Source organism: Neodiprion fabricii, chromosome 6 (genome assembly GCF_021155785.1).
Source record: "Neodiprion fabricii isolate iyNeoFabr1 chromosome 6, iyNeoFabr1.1, whole genome shotgun sequence".
NCBI lineage: Eukaryota > Metazoa > Arthropoda > Insecta > Hymenoptera > Diprionidae > Neodiprion > Neodiprion fabricii.
The window spans coordinates 27,710,678-27,727,106 of record NC_060244.1 but is presented as its reverse complement, the minus strand read 5'-3'; the positions used below and the strand labels follow the sequence as shown (position 1 = coordinate 27,727,106).

The 16,429-nt window shown below is 43.8% G+C and overlaps 1 protein-coding gene across 7 annotated transcripts in view; it reads right to left on the bottom strand.

Annotated features, from left to right (window-relative positions):
* LOC124184694 overlaps nt 1-16,429 on the bottom strand; it is a 41,609-nt gene that overhangs the window by 8,963 nt on the left and 16,217 nt on the right. Inside the window, exons 1-2 of one of the 7 annotated variants that reach the window (XM_046574693.1) lie at nt 11,973-12,078; nt 10,542-11,382 (exon numbers count right to left, since the gene is read on the bottom strand). In XM_046574693.1, coding sequence (XP_046430649.1) covers nt 10,542-10,554 — 13 coding nt within the window. In that variant the 5' untranslated portion in view covers nt 10,555-11,382; nt 11,973-12,078. Of the gene's footprint in view, nt 1-2,136; nt 2,191-10,541; nt 11,383-11,892; nt 11,914-11,972; nt 12,474-16,101; nt 16,150-16,429 lie in introns of those variants that run through there. The other 6 variants (XM_046574694.1, XM_046574695.1, XM_046574696.1 and 3 more) reach the window with 6 other exon arrangements.

Genomic DNA, 16,429 nt, shown 5'->3' with positions numbered 1-16,429 from the left:
AGGTGCCCGCGGTGCGGTAGGTCGCGTACGCAACAGACATTCGTCGATTTATTACGCTCTGTGTACTTGCGCGCCTTTGCTTCCCCCCACCCCCCCCCTCCTCCCCTCCCCAGACTAACGTGTGCTCGTTTGTGCGTGTACACATACATGCAATTCCAATTCGTTTCCCCTACCTTTATGTATTTTTCGAACGATATTTATAACCGACTATGACGATGATACACGTTGTTTGCAACATGTGCGTAATAATAACTCGAGAAAATCCGATTTCAGAAAGAAAAGGAAAATGGTAACGTGTTACGATTAACGATAATTATACCGACGACAATGAGACAATCAGGAAGCGAATAACGGGTATAAGAAATATAAATACGTAGAATAAATAAATAATGAATTCAAAACGCCTGTTGAATTACCACGGTGCGTAAATTACGTATCCACGGGGAGTTCGGGTGAGCCGAATGAACCACTTGTAGAGGGACGGCCAAGAGCTGGTTGAGCCACAGGTAGTTGGGTAATGCGTTGGGGTGCGCGAAGTTTGTGCGAGCAGTGCAGACTTTTCAGCGAGTCGTCTGGCCATTGCGCACGAAGGAACAGCGTTCGTTGGCTCGAAAATGCGGGTTTTCCGAATTCCCGCATAACACGTGATATGCCGCTGTGTAAATGAACAAGTGTTTGACACCCGAGGCTCTCAAAGTGCGTGCGGCGATCGCGTGTCAGTCGTGCGTGAAACCTGTCTCGTTCGATCGAACGCCGAACGGAATTACAAACTTTCAATTTGAATGCCGGATCGAATTCGACTAGCCGTCGATACTCGCTATTCAGCTCTGGAAAAACCGAGCGCCAATTGTTCAAATTCTGATCGATTCCTAGCCGCGGTATGACGGTTGGAAATCTGACGGTCCTAAGTGCTCATTTTTTCACAAGGCTGTAGCTAGCAGCCTGAATCGGCAGTCAGACGCGTTAAACTTTTTGGTAATAGAAATATGCGATTCAGCTTTGTCCTCTCATTTCTGTAAAAGTATCGGGGATACGAGGTATTTCGAAAAATTTTGATTTTTCGACTTCGTTACCTTGTGAGAATGAATATTAGAACTTTTGGCTGTTGAAGACCGAGATCAAGGATTCGCAAAGCGAAAAAAAAAATGTTTAAAATAAAAAAGGACGTATTTTTCACTTTTTCATCGTTTTACTTGCAATTTTAATCCAACCCCGTCCTCGGGACGCGATCGTTAATCTCTGTACGAAGGAAACAAACGCGCCAGTGATCTTAACGCGGAATGGGGTGGGTTAAAATTATATACACTTGTGGAATGCGTATCGTAAAAACATTCAAATCACCCACGTCCATTATGCAGCCCTCGTTGTGTGTAACGAGCTGTCGAAGTCGGCGCTGCTATGCACTAATTCGCAATTTGTTCTCGCTGAGCCTTTATTTTACACGACATAATTGGTCGCTCAACTATCCCTGCTTAGCCCGGTCGACATCCGGATTATGGAACTTATAGATTTCGGTGTAATAACACTGCGGTCTAACAATTAGACCCTAATAACACAACCGACTGCAGAATGCCGAATCACCTGACTCGAAATATTTTCACAATAGTATCTATAATCGCTTGTCGGTCACTGTCACAGTTGCAGGGTTTACAATGTCGGGCGCCAATGAAGGCTGAAAGCATAATCTGCGGTTTGAAGTACTGAATTTTTTGGAAAATAATAACGAAAGTTAATTAAGTGCTGTGAAAGCTATTTGAACTGATTAAGGGTGTGGTGAAAAATCTTCCAATACATACGTTATATTTCGAAAAAAAAAAAATTAACAGCACAAAATGAAGATTGGGTAGAAAAATTTCACTCGAGAAGTGGGTTATACGCATGTATAGGTAAGATACGCGTTAACTGCATTCTAATGCATTTATAAATGTAACTTATCCGCGAGTCGAGGAGTAATGCAGGTCTTTTACACGTTTCAAAAACAGTTCCGTGTGTGACAAATGCGATACCTTCAAGTCATCGATAATGACGAACGCATCGTGACAAGGTGGGAGTAATTGTGAGCGGCAGTGATACGATCCGAGGATCGAGCGATCCTTGAAAGTACGATAGACAGGGTATAAGCGTGTAGCAACTTACTCAGCCATTTGACGATTAATCTTGGGTGCCCTGCGTATACTCGCATCCTCCTTTTGGAACTAGTTTTCACGTGCGAAGAAAAGGACGAGGTAATACTAGAGCTTTCGGCTGTCCTTGCGCGAATGGCACTCGAAATTTTAGCGCAGCTATCGATAACTCTGTGCGAAGTGGTCCTCTGATCGCGGGTCAGTATCACATCCATGGTGAGATCGCTATTAAGCGTTGGGGTGTTAAAGTCCGAAGAGTAATCCAAAATATAAGCCTTATTTCCAGCCATAGTTATATCATGGCACTTTACAATGGCACTGACATATAAATATATGTATATAAATATTTATAGTTTAATCGCTGACTACAGTTATATATATACACACATATGTACATATATATATATATATGTATATCGTATATAATATCTTGCGTGTAATATGTGAAAACTGGTAAATCGATTAGCGCGAGATACTATACAAGGTATATTGTTCGTAAACGAAGAAAAACTGTTTATCACAAGTCCAACAGTGGCTGTCCAGTGCGAAAGAAACGATCAGCACTGATACACTATTCGATTGACACTGGTCCCGACACACTCGGAGCACTGATTTTTATAAGGGGTGGTGTCGGTAGTGGTAGTAGTGGTTGTTTTCCGACGACAGCTTCGCGGCGAGTGACAGGAGTCCGACTGACTTGACTAAGTGACTGAGTATCACCTCTACTACATATCCAAGGAGGCGGCGAGAGCGGCGGTACGGCCGGCAGAGCAGAAGGAACGACGTCGGCGTCGGTGGAGGCGGCGTCGTTGGCAGGAGCGGGAGCAAAGACACGAACGCGTCAGGTGAGGAGGCACCGTGCAACTCCGCGCTTTGCGTGTGTGCGGAGGGATTGAGAGAATCGGAGTCAGGGCTTGGTCCGCGGACTCGTTGCTTCCAGAAATAATTGCACGATACGTTGTTCCGTTAAAAAATACGTAGATTCTTTCCAATTTCCCCACAACACTGGAAGAATTTCCGATCGCGGTTTTTCAACGAACATACACACACGCTTGCACGAACGAGTGTGAAAACTTTTTTCCACCACCAGAGTTGAAGAAAAAATCAAAATTTATGTACGTATGTTTGTATCTAGAATCGACAAACCGGCGCGGTTCGTAACTCTACAAAGTTTATCACTATGTTCGAGTGTAATAATGTCCCGTAAACGCGTTGCTTCAACACCAGTGCAGTGCGTATTATGGTCTTGGTCGAGTGATCGGTCCGAGCCTATATACGATTCTAAACCCGGTGAAGCACGTGGCCAGCAGAGTCTGACCTACCCCCTCCCCCTCCTATCCTCGTCAACTTCACCACCCCCCCCACCGCCCTGACGCCGGCCGACGGTCCCAAGTCCTGTAACCAGGCCCCCCTCTCCGCCGTCCAGATCCAATAGGTTCGATACTTGGTTTCTTCTTCATCACTCTTGCTCATTCATAAGTCGCTCCTCGCACCGGTGCCCACGGCTTCCCCCACCCAGTCGTCTTCCCCCCTCCCCCTTATACTCATCTTCCTATCCCACCTCCCCGACCCCCTGCGTGTTCCTCTTTACCTCCGGAGGTTTCCTCCCCTCTGACCATAGAACGAGAGACAACCAACTACCGCTGCAGGTGCATTTCTTTCGCCCAGGCTTTTCCACCGCGAAACGGTGGAGGGACGGTAGGGGAGGAGATAACCGATTTTCGCAAACTTAGGCGAGAACAACCGAAGGAAGCAACAGCGGTGGTTGGTCACACCTCTTCGTAGGTGAATATGGGTCGACCTTGAGCGGAACGGAGAAACGTTGAAAGCTTTTCCACGCCCAAAAATTTGAACCTTTTTTTGACTGGACCAGTTTCCCCTCTCGCGGCGATCCTGCCCCGCCACTTCTATCCATCACCCACCCCCACCCTCCCTCCTTCCCCCTCCGCCGCAACGATCCGGTGTCGATGACGTTTCCTTTCACTGAGTCGAAGAATCGGGGAGCAGCGCCTCGCCAGACGGTCGAGGACCCTGGCCGGAACCGCGGAGATTTTGGTCCGGTGTAGAAAGAGACGAATCTGGCGATTTGAACGCTTTCCCGGATCGCGGGATACCCTGGTTCGATCGAAACGGAGAGTTCTCTCTTTCCCTCGGTTGCCAACCGCGTTCTCGGATATCCGGAGAACACGCTCTATTCATGAATCAAGTACTCCTACTTCGCAATTCGCAGGAACCAACACCAGCCGCTGTGACGCACAAACGATAAGATTCTGGGAACGAGAACTCCGCTTCCTGGATAACTGCGTCCCGAAGACCGCAGCTGGCTTAATATCCTCGCACACTCTTCCTCGCTCGTATTTACACATGTGCGATTAAAATGATGAATTGACGGACGGGATCAATTATCATGTGGCTTTAGGTGTACGTGTAATCTTTCATGGATGCGGTAAATCGCAGCACGAGCTATTGTTTTCCTGAATGAGAAAATTCCGTTACGAATCCTTCAGGAATTAAACAATCGACGATTTTTTATACGAGGAAACGTCATTTTCCACAATCGTTTCCCTATCGGGTAAATCCTCTTCGTCAAGTTCAAAAGCGTCCACCATCTTTCGCACTTTGAGTATGCACAATCAATTTGGTTGAACGTCTCGTGCCGTTCGTTCGCTTATCCTTGCTTTAATGTATTCGTCCACAAAACCCATTAGCAAAACTTGTTGAAAAAAGGCGAACAGGTTCACCGTCGTTTTTAAGTAACTTATTGACCGTGACCTTGAAGCGTTCGCCAACATCTTCTGCCTGTGTATAATAATCTGACAACGAGTTGAGTGCATGGACGAATCGAAGATGTTGCGTGAAACTTTCACGTAGTTTCTTCCGGATTCAGGTCCGATCACGCCTCGTTCACGTCACAGCGTACCTCCGGTAGGGCGAAAAGAGAGTCGACCGAGCTTCCGGTCCTTGGCACGCTTTTTTCGTCGGGGCCCCGCAGCATCAGTCCCATGGAGACGCGAGGCGGGGGTCATGACGTCAATGACGTTGGTCCCTGTTCCGGTAACGGTTATGCCCAGTCCTCTCACTTGCATAACAGTTTACATTGCAACGACACCAATAAACCAGAGACTAATCTTCATCACGCACAAGCGGCTAGATTAATCATTCAGTTTTCTTGACGGCTCTAAGTACCGCAGAAAGCAAACGGCTGACCGCAGTTGCGTGACCTGCGGAATATTTTTCCTCGACTTTTCATCACTTTCTTCCTTCCTTCATTCGTTGTACCAACATCGCGCTGGAACTTACGCTAGCAATGATCGGGACATCGACTGATACGGACATTATTTAATTTTGAATCCATTTTCCGGTGTAATAAAATTTTTCCATCTTTGTTCCAGTTGATTGCAGGCATATAAAACTGCGGGACATCGGAACACACTAGAGTTGCCAATTATGTGTTGGCCTACAATAAAACTTCAGAATGTTCTAATTTCACGATCAGGTAGATTTTTCGCTGCGACTTCGCAGAACTGTACAAATCATTAGTATTGTGTGGCCTGGGCACCGACATAAATATTTAATCAAAATAACATCAGTCAAGAAGTAGATTCTAGAATAAACCCCGAAATATTCTTTGTCGTGGCGAAAGCGTACTTCGCAGATTGTGCCGACTTTTGCATGTAGTATACAGGGATAACTGTCCGTACAACCTTTTGTTCCCTTTCGAAAAGGGATAATCCGGCCATTTCCGTGTTCTACCCGGATTTTCGACCAGACATAATTACACAGCCATAAATATGAAATGTCCCGAGTCTCAAGTTAAGAGGATGTCCTAACCTATTTCTGTACCCATATCTATTTTCACGTATCTCAAATTTGAGAAGGGGTTGAACAGCTATATTCTATACACAATTCTGAACAACAACCCTAGAATTAATTATTATTTTTTTTTTCTAAGTCTTCTTTTGACGCAAAAACAAAGAAATCGCGTAGATTCTACGAAATAGCAACAATAAAATAACACCCCCTTAAAAAGTCCTACTGCCTCTCTGACAACAACAATGTGCAATTATAGAGTCAATTCAGAACTCTCGTAGAGAATTCAATTGCTGCCGGTGGTAATTTTCAATAAACTTCTTCAATTCTCCATGGAGCCTTTGACCGTTTGGAAAAATCAGAGTTCTTCCGTCGTTTTCCGTTATCCTCGAGACTTGACGGACGTTTGAAAATTTTTTTAATGCCTCCAGTGACACGTTAAAACTGCGAAACGAGGGGGGGGTGAACTGTTGTAAAAGCCCCTCCGAATTTTCAACTTCAAACCTGCCAAGACTTGCAGCCCCTGTGCGGTAAGCAGCTGAGAAAATTGAATAGATCGACGCTGCACGCGTCGTGTAAGCAAAACTGTTGTCGAAATACGATACGACGCAGCCTTGTGACGGAAAGACAAATGTGGTCTATGAGTACGTAACGTTAAACTTCCCGGCATCACTTAAAAGGTCAACGATGCAACGGATCGACGTTTGCACCGACTTTGTGGCAATGACTCTACACGAAGCCCGAGATGAAGGTCGATTCAGGGTGGAAAAAAGCACCGTGCGTTACTGCAAGCTGCGCAAATTCACGAGCTCTTACTGCACGATCTTCAAATTAACGCTCGGTATCCAAGTCGGACAAATAACTAGTGAATAGTATAAATTACGCATTGTGACAGGGATCCACGAGGAAACTGTCAATCAAATATCTAGGGGAACCACCCGGTACAATGAGAAGATTTATTCAAGGTCAAAGGTGTAGAAATAGAGCCAATACCTTCGGTACGAATATTGTATCTCGACATATTTTTTCTGGACATATTCGCATCTACATATTTTTCACCACAGGTCTCTTGAAAACCATACGAGGGTGTGAAATTAATCAGGTATTACAACACGCGATATCGTTCGAACAGCTGAGAACAGCGGATCCAGTTAGTAAGATAACAGTGATCAGTGACGAAAGCACGGTGGTTTAATCGCGTGACGTTGATGCTTCAGTGTAATTGCAGACCGTGTCGATTACCGCCTTCTGTTTTGGTTACGCAATTTTTTATTAATTTACTTTTTTTCCAATCCTCCTCCCGATTTCACGATGAAAAATATCCGACGCTTGTTTGAAGCCTGATCGTTACGGCCACTGTACAACGATTCCACGTTATCGTGAAACGGGATAAAACATGTTACATGTAGGACGGAAACGAATAGCAATTTTTGCAGCGAGATACGCTGACATTGTTGTACACGTGTGTGCATATACCGAGGTGTCAAGTTGCACTCAGCAAATTGTATCATGCGCGTTTAATACCTTGCGCGAAACAATTACGACGGCTAATTTCGTTCGTTTTTTTTCTCTCTCCTTCTTTCTGTCTTTGAGCAATTGTGACGCGGCTTCGAAGACTCGGTACCAACTTGGGTAAAACCTTTTTGCCTTTTCCAGGAGGCTTTATACGTATTTGCAGATACGTGGGTAGACGACACCAGTTCCAATTAACACGTATGAATCCCCTATTTAAGATGTCGGAAAGACCTGTTGCGAGCACTGAATACAAATCACTTTCCTGCAGTTATTGAGTAAATACATGACACGTAGTTATTACACTTCTAGATCAAAATCGCAACAATTGTCGAGCTTGTGTTTTATCCCGAAGGCAAACCGACGTCGATCACATTTCCGCTAGAATTATTTTTCCTCCCGGGGAATTCCTATAAAAAATTGTCGAAGTAATAAAAGTTAAAAGTTGAAAAATATGTTTTTTGGTTTTTTGGTTTTTTATTGTTGTTGTTGTTGGTTTTCTTTTTTTTTTTTACATCAAGTTCGGACAATTTGTCATGGGCGACGCCCATCGGATCTAACAGGAATGAAATTAGTGAAACGTGATAGGAACGATTCCAGGGAAATGTTACAAATTTTCAAGCTAACAACACACACTCGGCATATATGCAAATGTGTCGAATTGAGTCACTAATTAACATAAACCGATTCCACCGACGCCGCGACATTCGCGTAACGTGGCAACATTTGTACCTATTGTCTCGGTAGATGACAATACACATTTTCTGGTTAAGGTTGCTCATCACTTAACGTAGTTCCGAGTTACGCTCTCGGTTGATCTGTATGCAGACCGATAGAGAACCAGGAACTGCGCGTGGGAGGCGAGGCACACTGACGAATTGATGAAATTTTTGACAAGACGAAACCAATGGGGGAATGTGCCAAGGAACACGGGACCATTGGGAATTCCATGATCAGGTGCGGTAATCATGCGTCAGCAAGGTGTCCGTCGCTGCATTATCCACCTTGGTGACCTTGGCGGTCGCTTACTCGTCGACGGGGATACGAGAGCAACGATATTCCGGAGGCAAAGTTCGGCGCAAAAAATGACTTCGAGGAGAAATCTCATGCGCCGATCGTTTTCGAGAGTGGTGCAATCGTTGATGCGTGAGGTCCGAGGATCCCGCTGTTGCGGAATGGGAGGAGGGCAAGAAACGGATAGAGACATCGGCGACATTCCGCAGTCCCGAGACGGCACGCGGCCGGGCTTCTTTATGCCGACGTTTCGGCCGCGGGACCACCCTGTCCGCCTCTTCCTTTATCCCGAAGCGCCCCCCCGCGGCCCTAAGGACTCTCCTAATTCTTGTACAAACTATCGGCTGCCGCCCGGCGGCTATCCTAGGGTGAGAAAACTATCCCACGCGCCAATTACGCCGTTGGAGTGGTATTTTTCTCGCCTCCGCTGAGGGACCATTTTTCAGCTTACCTACCAGGCGGCGAAGAATTCGGGAAAATCGTTTTCGAGGGGAAAGCCTCGACTCGAAGAGAAACGGAATCGATTCACTAACGACGATCGGAACAACGCAGAAAGAATTCTGCGAGGCAAAATAATGGACTCTGTTACAGTGACCATTGTACTCCGGTGAATTGTTTACCCTGGCATTTTTCACGATGCGTCGGCCTGCGGGCCGATCATCTCGCATACCAGGATATGCGTTTGTATCTATGTATTTACGCGATACCTGCGCGACTCTTCGAACTTCTGCAGCAATTGAGGCTGGCTTGTGCGTTTTAGGCTTCCGTCGCGGCAGAATTTACGCTCTTCAAACCGAAATGGGCATTCTGATTCGATGTGTCAGCAGCCTTCTGCAGTTCGTTCATATTTCTTCTCTCTCGTGAACCGATTTTGCAATAAAGCCATCGCGTCGAGTCACGACGAATAACGCGGAGACAAAGATAGTCCAGGTAATGAATGTTAGTATGATTTAGCGTTTCCAACCTGCACAAGGATCAGACAGTTGGGCTCTAGAGCGTTCAAGCTGTCGTAAATTTTAAAACTTATCACTACATCGAGTAACCACCGGGTCACTCTATCCATTCTGCAATTAGTTAAACTTTAGGATAATCGGATTATGTCAGGTTCACTAGTCAGGTTTCGTTATACCTGAGTTAGGCTTAACCCTTTGCGGAGACATGTCGGCAGATAGTCGCCCGATTCTGTTTACAGTTACGAGACGTACCATGCTCCGCTTCGTCCGTTAAGAATGACCAAAAATAATCGATTATTTTCTTCCGATAAATAAAGTATAACCGTTTATTATTCAAACTCGATTAATCGACCGATTCGATTATTTTTTCTCACAATCGAATTTTGTTATTTACCCCAATGAATGACGTACTACGATATCAATTTATGTGATTAAAGTATCAATTGACATCATTTTTTTACTTATCAAGTACCTACTTGATATAATAATACTTTTAATGAAACTATGCATTGTGAAAAAACTTTCCCGTCAGTCTTACTACGGACTAAAATTTCCGAAAGTTTCGTTTCATTTTCTCCGTTTCAAAACAATGCGCGATAAAGGATTAATTTTTACCGATTCAATCGAGTCGTGTTCGATTATTTTCTTGGACTCGATTATTCGATTAGTCTTGCATCGATTATTTTTAGCCTAGTGGCCGTCGCTGGCATCCGCAAAGGGTTAAAACCTTAGGCATTCGCAGTTCGAGAAAAAGGAGGTGAGTGGGATTATGGGCCAGGTAATAAAAGCGTCTTACAAACACTCTGAAAACCTCAGGTAATTTTCCTCCCTATCCCAGCGTAGTCCGTTTTTCTTTCCAGATTGCAGGAATCAACTCAATCGCATTAACCGCAGCGCTTTGAAAATGTTATTGTACAATGGAATGCGATGGAATTTTTTTAAGTTTAGCGTCAGATTAACAACGATTATAATCCCACTCCGAATTCGTGATACCCGAAAATCAGTCCAACAGCCCAAAGGTTACGATTAGGCAGATTAGACGATCGACTTTGAAGATCGATTCAGCTGCTGCAGGTTTTATATTCGACCGCTTCAAAGGATAGGAATTGGGAAGATTAATCGTGCTTACCGCGAATCAGCATGAAGAGGGCGACGATCCGGAAATTTAGCGGGAAAGTCAATTTTCATTTGTTGTGTCCAATGTCCGATCGGTGGAAATTCGTCGGGGTAAGGTTGTACGGAAATTCGACGAGCGTTTCTCTCCCCTCGGGACTCTGGGACTCCGAAATTATTTCGCTGACAGTTTGGCCCGATCACATGTCACGCGGTGAAAATTTAGTGAGATTTTTTTGTGTCTCGAAAGTATTTTTGTCACTCTTTATTTGAAAATCTGTCATAACCGTCCGTTTGAAAAACAAACGCAGCTCAGGCGGTGTCCATCGGCCTGTCAGCTTCGATCGAGCGAGATCTCGGTCGATCAAAGATCTTATCTCGTCGGTGTCTCGGTCTGACAAGCTAAATTGTATAATTGCTTTGATTTTTCGAGAAAAATCGAGGTAACCTGCGGATAATTTTCGCCGCACACTCGTCATACAAACAAATAAATTTTAACGACCATTTAACTCGAGTCAATCAAACATGAATTCCAGCGGTTGTAGGTAAGCGTTTAACCAGTCACGTGTGACCATAATATTTTGCTTAGGGTTATACATCGTATCTCGTTTAGACCTGACCAGCCAATTTGACTCGTGAGTAGTATGCGTGAGACAATTATCACCGACCGCCTAATTACCCTAGTATTCGGTTAATGATTCTCACGAGAATGACCGAGCTCGATAAATATCATGCATCAATTGTCTTTTTTTTTCCACACTCCGCGTTTCATCGCAATCATCGACATCTCGTTCATTCACTCGCTCGCTTAGCGCTCCTACGATTTTAATAAATCGGAAAAATACCGATTCCGAGACCTAATTGTAATCGCATCATGAAAAACAACCTTCCTTCTTAGGCTTACTTGTAATTCGGACACGTTAATGAATTAGACTCGAGTATTTCGAGTGTTGAGTTGTTACAGCTTATCGATCGTTGAAAATTTATGATAATTACAGAGAAATTAAGAAAACGCTGGATCATATCAACACGAAACGATCGTAAACTTCCAAGACGAAAACTCGGTACAATATCAATTCTCACAAGTCCGGAATGCCTCGGAAAAGAAATCTATTGCGGGAAGAAATAAAATACTAATCACGGAACGATTTTTCAAAAATCTTTCAATCTCGAACGAAAAATCTAGCGATATCTACGAATAAAAATAAACATGAAAAAAGTCTCACATGTTTTGGGAGGAATACGTCAAATTTTTCAGGTTCAAAATTTTGGCAAAAGATCGTCAGATCTTAAAGCTTTGATGCTGTAACAATCTAGAAATCTAACCAACTTGTCAACTTGTTGTTTTCAAATTATTTCCACGTTACCGTGCCCGAATTATCCACCCATTTCGTCAAGCTCGATACCAACTGTCCCGAGTAATCGAAATTCACCAAAATATACTAACTGGTGGCGACGCACTTCCGATAATGGTTCCTGTGTGCCGCTGGAGAGCGGTGAAGTACGGATAAAAGTAAAGACGCCATGTCTCGTTCAGAGTTTGACCATATCGCGGCATTTCAATGATCACTTACCGACTCACCTTCCACTTCACTTTCACCTCTGACTGTAAACGAACGCACTGAACTTCAAACGTTATAATATTATGTTACATCGAATTAACAGCAAGTACCGGTCAATGAACTTGGTCGCAATTTCGACGCGGTTTCTCGCGTTTCCGTTGTTCACTTTTCGATCATCACAACTGCTGTCTGACTGCCTTTTCACTTTTTTCTAGGGCCTGCGGAGAGCCTCTTGTATATATTTCATACGAGAACTGGACAACGCGACGCCAAAACGGCCCGGAAATTTTGCGATCTGTAAAATCGTTGATCCGGAATTTCACTCGATCACCGTCATCAACCGACTGAAAGTAACGAGTCGTCGCGTGATTTACTAGCAACCATTCTACAAGCTTTTGGATCACACTCGACTCTCGTCTTGTTTAGATTGCGTGCGTGTACGATTGAACCGATGAACCAGGTAAACAATGGGATTAGACTCTGTAGGCTGCTTGTGTGAACGAAGATTTACGTGCGAATTTTCGAACGAGAACCTAAACGCCGCCATTCGACGCTTCGACTTGTGTATTTCTTAGATTCTGAATATGGGCCGAGTACGATGGTTTTCGAACATAGTAGTTATCTGTATCCCAAGAACCAACGATGTTTTTCCAAGGAATTGTTTTTTGCTTTCAAAGAACTTACCTGCTGGTCGACGGAAGTATCGTGAATACTAAAAAGAAACGACGGTACGTTTTGTGCGAATTCATTCATAATACCAGAAGTTTATCGTCGTTCCTGGTTGAGTACAAATTTTGTGTTAAATCTGAGCCACAACTTGGCAGTAAAACAGCTGCTAACCAGGGTTTCTGGTTTCAGACAGTGGCAAAGTTGTAAAAAACTTTTACACGCCTGTTTGATCATTTAGCGAAAGAATTATTGATCGCTGACGGAAATTAATTAAGTTCTGCGAATAAATGAATTTGTGAATCAATCGGAGAAGACGAAGAACAAGAAGAGAGAGAAAAAGAAGCACGAAATCGCCAATCGTTATTGATGTAATATACAATTTATGCAAATCACGAAAATAAATCTTATCGGATTCGAACACGTTTTTGCATTAATCGTCACCTAAAATTCAAGAAAACAAGGATTGTAACAGGTTTCCAATTTAAATGACCGCAAGATTCTGTATTACGGCATTGAATATGTTATTGGTATCCAGAAAGCCGTTGCAAATTGGCCGATAAAAAATTACGACAACTCCTTCAATGATATCTGTTCACAGCTGTTTTGATTTCAGGTTTTCGGAAAAATTCCTGCTTACATTTAAGTACGTTTCAAAGCAAAGAGATTTCTGAATGAAAGAAAGATTTCGTTCGCAGCACGCTTAACTTAAGAAAAGAACTTTTTCGTCAACTTACGAAAAAAAAAATATGACAAACAATCTGTTGAAGTGATTTCAAACACATTGTATACATTTGCTTGTACAACTTTTAATTGTACTAATTAAGCGATGATTTTTTCTTACAATGTTTTCACGCGATGATTGAAACGAATTCAGATCCAGATGGTGTCACATGACAAGAACCGTTATCACTCGTTTCCTTTCTCGTTCTTTTTCATTTTTAATTTTTTTCTTCTCTTTCTCACTTTTTTCGGCATATAATTACAAGGCAATCATATGGCAATTAAGAGAGTTAAGAAACACAATATACCGTCACTCTTAAACAGCTACGGGCGTTAATAACATCATAACTACGTTTGAGAAATATGTGGAATCTGTTATTTGTTTGGAATATAAAGCTTATCTCGAATGCGTTATACAGAGTCAATTTTCGGTTAATCGCATCCATTACATCTGGTTTCGTTTTGTACGATGAAGAAAAAAAATAATTTCATCTAAATCGTCGTGTTACTTGGCACGTACACTTTCAGTGCAATTTGTACGGTAAAATTTCGCTACGTTGGATCTGCCTCGGTGCAATTAGCTCACGTAGGTATATCCATCTTGGAACATGGTTTATACGTTGAACGGCGACAAGACTTTCCCTGCAATACCTTAGCACTGGATCACGCGCTAAAAATAAGACCAGACGGTGCCCGTATGTACATTATACGTATGTATTTACATCTCTAACGGCATGCGGCAAAGTGAATCAGTAGGGAAAAATTTTTTGCCGACAAGAAACGTACGTACCGTACCCTTTATTTGGCGCCACTTGTTGAAACGCACACACCGCAGGTTGAATGTGTGTGCGTAACCCGGTCACGCTGTGGCAAACCGCAGGGCTTTTACGAATCACTTCGATCAATTGACTCCGACCTTCGTCTAGTGCACGCTGAAGTGGATGAGAAAATGCATTTTTGCAGAGCTGACGCGTCTCGCTCCCTTTTTTCTCCTCTCGATCATTTCGAGCGAAACTTTTTGAGGAATTCAATGCGTCACGCGACGACCAACTTCTGCCGCCTGGTGAAACAATCGTTTTCCCGTATATTTAACGATCTAAAAATTTGTTTGTCATCGTACCGTTGGTGTGAAATTCTTAATTTCCTAATCGAGGTAACAACCGTCGCGTCAATGACCGATCGGGAAGCAGCGAAACGTCCGATATTTCACAATGGCAAAGATGAACCGCGGAATGGACTACGCGACTTTTCGCGCCGTCTTAGAACGCGAATCCGCTTGAACGCACGTATCTCGTAACGACTTTTTTATTCTCCGCTGCTAGTTTTATTCGAGTGACGAACGACCGTTTCCGGCGTTCCGTGTCAATTGAATCGTCAGACTTGCCGTTTAAAAGGCCAAGTATGGAAGAAGCGATCTCGAGTCTAGGCGACTATGATGCAAATTCTCCTGGTTCGCGATAGAAGTGAGTAATTCCGGTCACCGTCTGGAGTCGCGGACAGACGCCAGTTTCCGGGGGCGGGATGCCGACTCTTCGACGAGGCGCCGTCGACGGGGCCAAAAAGTTGACGGCATCGGTGAATCGGCAGAGCTTAGCGAGGCTGCGGAGAAGAGGATGTGAACGTTAACCCGTTGCGGTTTCTAAGGGCAATGGGAATGATCGCCGCGTCTGGACGGTATCCTTATTTTTCTCCATACAATTCCAGGAACAACGCCCTCTCGCCGAAAACGTCGTAGCGAGCTAATTGCACGGGGTCAAACCGGGCCACGGAACCGCTTCCGTTTTTCAATCTCTCGAGATCGCCGCCTTCAGGTGTGCCCGGATTAATCGTCTCGCGATAAGTCCTGCTCACAGGATACCGGAAAGTTTTTTTCTTTTTCTCGATCGGCGATAACTGATTACGCGATAATTTTTCCTGTGCTTTTGAATCTGGAGCGGCAATTGACTCCTCGAGTGTCGTGATATGCGAAGATAATAAATCATCCGGGATAGTGACGTGGTACGATGACGGCCAGTGAGCCCGGATTGAGGCTACGGCCTGAACGAGTCCTGTGACGGAAGCCGGGAGAACTTTGAACTCCCGGTGAATCGTCAATCTCGGTTACGCGTAGACGTAAAATTATCTTAACATTCGTCATATTACAGCATGAAGAGGAATAATGTGTTCGGTAATAAATACACTATGTCACGGTTTATATTGGGACTCCCTCGATGCGGGGGGGATGGAAATCACCTCAGTCTCACAAGCGGAACGCGTGAGCGGAATCCCTGATTCGAAACAGCACGCGCATAACGTTTTTTTCGAATATGTAATCGAGCGCCGGACATGTAGTGATTATTAAAGCAAATATGTACATCGCTCTACGCGAAATATTAACATATTCGAGTTGAATGAAAATTATCGAGTTATACCGAGAAGGCTGACATTTCTGGCAGGAAATTACTGCTCACGATCAGTTCCCATCGGTGCTATTTGTTAAAGCACATCGTCAAGATTGCGTCATGTACCGTAATCTGTTTCTTTTAATTTTCCTTTCATTCAACATTAATAATACAGTCGTGCTCGGTGCTCTTTCGCAATTTGATCCATATAATCGAGAGCATTGAAAATGAAAATGTTTCTTACCTTATTCGGATGAGGAAATTCACAGTCAAGAAGTGTCGTCAGTGCGGTCTGAAAACAGAAACCACCGTTAAGATACATCATTTTCAAACAATTCGTGAATGCGTAAACATACACACCGATAAAAAATTCACGAAGTAAGTCCACACCGATTGGTACAAAATTAGACGTCATCGGTGTAAATCGTTAGATTCTTGACACCAAGTGGTCTTAAATTCAACACCAAAATAGTGTGGACTTCTATATTATTTTAATGTTTTCGGTGGTATATTCAACATCGCATTTCTAACAGTGCACAACGATTACAATTGCGAGACGGAGCTCATTAAAT